At 41.9% G+C, this 5,809-nt stretch overlaps 1 protein-coding gene and 1 long non-coding RNA gene across 2 annotated transcripts; both read right to left on the reverse strand.

The window, feature by feature from the left end:
• Window positions 1-209: 209 nt before the first annotated feature.
• LOC116712876 (uncharacterized) lies at window positions 210-2,481 on the reverse strand. Its single transcript, XR_004337710.1, has 2 exons — window positions 1,932-2,481; window positions 210-1,890 (listed from the first exon to the last, which is right to left on the reverse strand). It is a non-coding gene; the product is annotated as an uncharacterized LOC116712876 (long non-coding RNA).
• A 139-nt stretch (window positions 2,482-2,620) lies between these two features.
• Window positions 2,621-5,575, reverse strand: lbx1a (ladybird homeobox 1a). Its single transcript, XM_032553898.1, has 2 exons — window positions 5,090-5,575; window positions 2,621-3,414 (listed from the first exon to the last, which is right to left on the reverse strand). Exons 1-2 carry the CDS (start codon window positions 5,382-5,384, stop codon window positions 2,867-2,869), a joined length of 843 nt encoding a protein of 280 aa, XP_032409789.1. The 5' UTR covers window positions 5,385-5,575; the 3' UTR covers window positions 2,621-2,866.
• Between the last annotated feature and the right edge of the window lie 234 nt (window positions 5,576-5,809).

Here is a 5,809-nt window from a genome sequence, read left to right on the forward strand (position 1 = left end):
ACGTTAATGCAGAGAGAGTAGGTGTGATGATTCTCTTACAGTAATGAAATGATTTCATGTTATGTAATACAGAGGTCCAAAAGTGTCAAAAATAATAAGTACAAGATTGAATCCTTAAGTGATTCACTTTGTCAAGGGTAAAAGAAAAATGTGTGTGTGCGCGCGTGTGTTTGAAGTCTACATATTGACTTTCAGAAAGTAATTTTTCATTTTAATACTACTTTATGACAAGAATTCAATTTTGCACAGCCACACCTAAGACTGTAAATGAGAAATTTTGTCAAGAGTTCACACACCAGTTTCTGTCTGCCTGCAGGGTTCTGCATGGATGCAAAGAAATAAAAGAATACATTTACAAGAAAAAAATATGTTTAGTAGAAAAAAAAAATATTTGTGTGATGCAATAATCGATTCACGAATCTATTCTTTCGGCCTTTATTACTCAAAGTTAGAAATCAGGGCAACCAATTGCTACATTAAGTGGTGTAATGTTGACTTGCTGTGGTTGTAACTAATTAGATGCTAAGATCTAGTTGATAGATTTCATTTTAAGTTAAGGTTATTTTATGGTGCACTGTGGCACAGCAACCACAAAACAGCTCAATAAACACCAAACTACAACAGTTTTAAATTTGAATCAGCGGATTTTACCAGCTGCGACAGACTGGTGACCTGTCCAGGGTGACCCCGTCGATCGCCCGGAACCAGCACCTCTCCCTGGCCCCACTAGGGACAAGGGTGTTAGAAAATGGATGGAAGGATGGATTTGACCAGTTATTGTACACAATGCATGAAATATTAATTGCTTTTTAAAAATATTTTATTTATTTATTTTTTAAGCTCACAACACTGGGACTTTTGGCACACCACATTCACCAGTTTATTGTTCCCATGGCTGCAGCCTACCGGCCCGCTCCTTGGAAAATGAGGCAAATGGTTGAAAGTCTTGCACTAGCTGACGGTGGGAAGCTTTAACCCAGACAAAAAGCGGCGACCCGCTGAGGCACATTCATATTCATGGCCCCAGGGAGCGTGTCCACAAACAGGGTGTAATTGTTCAATAGACGGATTTAGTTAATCCATGAAAGTGGCTCACAGCTGAAGACGACAACACTGGAACCATATGGACTCCAGTCCAAATCACCGCAGGCCGACTGTGTTCGCCTGGAGCTGGCGGGGGCCACGTGTGCGTCATCTTACCGAGACACGCGTTACATAGCTGCGGATTGTGCATATTCATGAATCAATTAATAGTAGGCTGACCAATGAACGACACTTGAAATAAAAGAGATCTGGTTTGTTTTAGAATGTTACGACCCCTCTGGCCCCCTGGAGTTTCGAAGAAAAATATTAATAAATGTGTTCAGGCCACCCGTCGCTTCAAGGCACTTCGGTGGTGGGGCTCACACACCTTCCAGAAACACACCCAGAGCTCCGAGGATCCGGAGTCAGTGTACACAGTTCGGACTGATTTAATACAAGGCTTCGTTTATGAAGGCATTTTTTGATACAAAAGTGTTTGTGACTCGAAACTGAAAAGTTGAAGGGAAAAAAAACTGTAACGGACTCCTGTAGCCGTAAATGTTTTACGCCTCTTTGGATTCTTAAGCGCAAGACACAAATTGTATTCTTTGAGTCACACTAAGGTAACTCAAAGAACTTAAAAGTGTTCATGTTATGGAATATTTACAGTAATTTCACTTAATTCTTTTGGTTTTTTAGTGATGATGACAATTTACTTTTTTGTGTTGAATTAACTTAAAAGTTAATTTTTTTTTTAACTTATCGAACGTTTTACTTTGACTTTACTTGAAACAATTAAGTTCGATGTCACATTAGCATCCTACGTCCGACGTCATGGCGCCAGCTTCACCAGAGACGGGTCCTGTACTGACCAGGGCGCTGTGGTGGGGCGGGGCGTTAAGCACAACCTACATAAGGAGGCCTAAGTCCTCGACACGGCCAATGCAGGTTCGAATCCCGACCATCTCTTCTTCCTCTCTTCTCTAACCCAGTTTGTGTCTTTTGAATCTTACTTTCTTATACTTTGGAAGCTGCTCACTAAATGTTTTTTGCTAAGTGGACAATTCAATAGGCTACATAATACCATTCCATCTTCTTAAATGTATTAAAAATTATATCCTTATTAATTAGGTCTATGGATGGATTTGCCATATTTTTAAAAATTCATACCGATTCTGTGGAATGCAAAACTCTTAATGGTTCTGCGCTGTTTTACAGGCTCAATGAAGGAGTTTTATAATTTACTGCACAGCAAAAAACATCCCAGCAGGACTTTTGTTTTTGTGACTTGTAGAACTGACTCTGTGACTTGTATCGAGGTTCAGTGTAGCAGTAGTTTTGTGTCTGAGTGATTAAAACAAATATTCACGTTACATTTTTCTGACACAGGTATGTGGGTTTGTTTTACACCATTCAGGCAAATTTGTAGACGCAAGATTTTTTTTTTTCAAAGGCTTTATTGGCCTTTATTTGATAGTGAATTGACAGGAAAATGGGCAATGAGAGAAGGGGGAAGACAAACAAAGGTCATCAGGCTGGGAATCGAACCTGCGACAGGTGGGTTGTCCTTAACCCCTGCGCCAACACAGCAACCCGAGACCTTTTTTTAATTTTTAAGTGTGGCTCAAAAAAAAAATACAATTTGTATTTGTACTTAAGAATTGAATCTGAATAGGTGCAATTGTTGTTTTGTACTTTGTACTAAAAATAAAATCTACAGTTACGTAGCTCTAAGAAGATTTTTATTTTCAACTTCTCAGTTCCAAGCCACAACCACGTTCGATAGTGTAATTGAGTTAAAGTAGGGAAACCACGACAGTCACTCCACGCCACGTGGGATGCTTCAGTCACCCACATCGATCTCCTCCTCTTCCTCTTCCTCGTCCTCCTCCTCCTCATCCTCCGAACCGTACCTGCTGACCGGTCCGTCTCTGTCCCGCGGCAGCTTGGGGGAAGGAAGAGTAGGAGACGCATGCGGCCTGTTGAGATCTCCTTCAGTCCTGCCGAACCTCTGCTCCGGGCCTCCGGCCCGGTTCCGCGCAGAGCGCGCCACCAGGCCCAGACCTTCGGCCGCGCACTTCTCCAGCTCCGCCAGCTTGGTGAGCTTCTCAAAGGCCACAGCTCCGGCGGCTCTGGCGGACTGCACGTCGGCCTTCATTTCCTCCAGGTCCCGCTTGAGCTTGGCCCGCCTGTTCTGGAACCAGGTGATGACCTGCGCGTTGGTCAGGCTCAGGTGCTGGGCGAGCTGGTCCCGGTCCGCCGGGCTCAGATACTTCTGATACAGGAAGCGTTTCTCCAACTCGTAGATCTGATGGTTGGTGAAGGCCGTCCGGGACTTCCGGCGCTTTTTAGGGGCGTTCCTCCGTCCGAAAAGGCCCTGACCGTCCCGGCCTGAGAGGAGGAGAAAGACCGGGTCCAGATAATTACAGAGTGAACGGAACCAGGAGAGTGACTCGATCTTTTGGGGGTCACGCTAATAAAAGCTTTGACAATATTAATTAGACTAATAAGTAGCTGTCTAATTTTATTTAATTGGAACTATTTACATGACGAGATTTGTTTATACAATAAAAGCACTAATAGAAATATTCAAATACAGAAATATACAATAGGAGTCACATTCATTTTATTCTGTTGAAATCTGTTTTTATTATTTATTATTATTTTTGTTTTATTGTAAACTTACTGTCTTGTTTAGCAAAAATACTTTAGAGTTCAAATGTCTACGCTGAAATGTTTGAATCTATTAGGTTTAAACTGAATCATCTTAAATGATCAGATAACTTTACATAAAACTGATAAAGAACCAACTAATGTTTTAAAATAAATAACGAATGAAGGTTTCAGCAGTTTTTTCTTCCCCTGTTTTTCATGGAGTGATTGTATTGAACTTCCACAACAGAACCACAGTGAAGGCATCAGTAATATCAGTAAATTGTGCAATGAGATTCAAATCTATGTGATTTAAAAAATATCCTCCATGAACATCGACGTCCTATGGAAGACAATATGTCCATCCTCTTTTTAAGATTACTTTAAAATCTAAAAACAAAGTAGTTCTCGTTCAGAAGTGAATTTACCTGCAGTGGAACTTTATCAAAAAAGTGATAAGTTCACTTTTTCCAAAGCATCATGTAACATCTGTGGTTCTGAACTAGTTCTATTTAACTGGACCGAGGCAAAAAAATGGCTCTTTAGATGGTATCGGTTCTGGTTTAACGCTATTAAATATTGTCAAAACCATCGATAAATATTCATTCATTACTGTCTATTTTCTTTACATGTTATTGCTTACTCTGCCTGTATCTCAAGCTGTATTTCATACGCTTTTCTTTAATTTTTTTTTAGTAAGAGAACAACCATTTTTAATTTGAAGCTCATCTGCGAAGCAAAAGTTGAGATTTTTAGGTTTAATTTCATCATAAACTTTTGGTTTCCTCCGGCTGTCGACATTAATGTGTGTTACCTTTAACACAGCAATGCTGCTGCTTTTTCCAGAAGCACGAAGGACAAAAAATGCTTATGGAATTTTTTATCCATAAGTTGTTAATATAAAAAGATGAGTTTTACAGGTCTCCAGTTTTTGGAAATAACATTGTAACTATATAATAAAAACATTCCTGCATAATAATTCAACATTAATTAGAATGTCTAATGCTCTTCTGTAAAGAGATGGATGCTATTATGCTGGATTGCACTATATGTTTCTGTTCTTTGTGGGTTTTAATTATTATATATGTATATATTGCTATAAATTTCTATATTCTACAAGAACGCTTGGCATTAAAATCTTTTAGACTCTACAGGACAAAAATCTGAAGGTATAGAGATGGACAGTCAAAAAGTTGATGTCTATCAACTACACACATATTTAACATATACAAATAATGACTAAAAGGCAAACTGTTGATATGTTTGAACATAATAAAATACATAGACTATTTTCCACCTCAGAAGTTGAATTATCATTCTGACCAAATTCTTGTAGAAATTCTTCTCCCAGAGAAAACAGGTGGCAGAAACATTGAAGGTTGTTGCAGAAACAAAGAGCAGAGCAGGGAATTACCCTCTGCAGCCTGCAGGACGCTGACCTCCAGGCCCCGGAAGGTTTTGCTGGCCAGCTCCTCCAGCGCGCACAGCGGGGAGCTCGGGCCCAGAGGCGGCCGGTCGGACGGGCCGCTCTCCCGCTGAGACGTCGGGAGCGGCCGGCTCCTCTTCGCACACGGCTTGCTGAGGATGTCGTCGATGCCGAAGGGCGTCAGCGGCTTGCTGGAGGTGGCCGGCGGTGGGAGCTGGCCCGCTGGACTGTCTCTCCTCTTCCCCAGCATCTCGGAGCATTTTGACTTGACCTTAGAGGTCATAGCAGTTCGAGCTCCTCCACCTGAACAGATGTAAGTTCAGAGCCGTGGGGGTCGGGAACAGATAGCCCACTGACCTGAGAGTCGATTCTGCAGCTGCATGACGGTGAAGGAGCTACACTTCTCAGTGGACGCGACTGTAACCCGTCTGGTGGGCGGTGATGTGCTGACATGAAGTCAGTCTGACCCAACTTATGGTGTGCGGATCAGTCCCTCCCCATCGTGTGTGTGCGCACAGAGAGAGAGAGAGAGAGAGAGAGAGAGAGAGAGAGAGAGAGAGAGAGAGAGAGAGAGAGAGAGAGAGAGAGAGAGAGAGAGGAAGGTGGTGTTTCACAGAGTGACGCTGTGATTGCAGGAAACCAATTAGGAAGAACGACTTCAGCTCATTAGTTATCAGTCAACCTGCCTGCGTGTAGAAGTTCTCATCG

The sequence above is a fragment of the Xiphophorus hellerii genome, chromosome 22 (genome assembly GCF_003331165.1).
Source record: "Xiphophorus hellerii strain 12219 chromosome 22, Xiphophorus_hellerii-4.1, whole genome shotgun sequence".
NCBI lineage: Eukaryota > Metazoa > Chordata > Actinopteri > Cyprinodontiformes > Poeciliidae > Xiphophorus > Xiphophorus hellerii.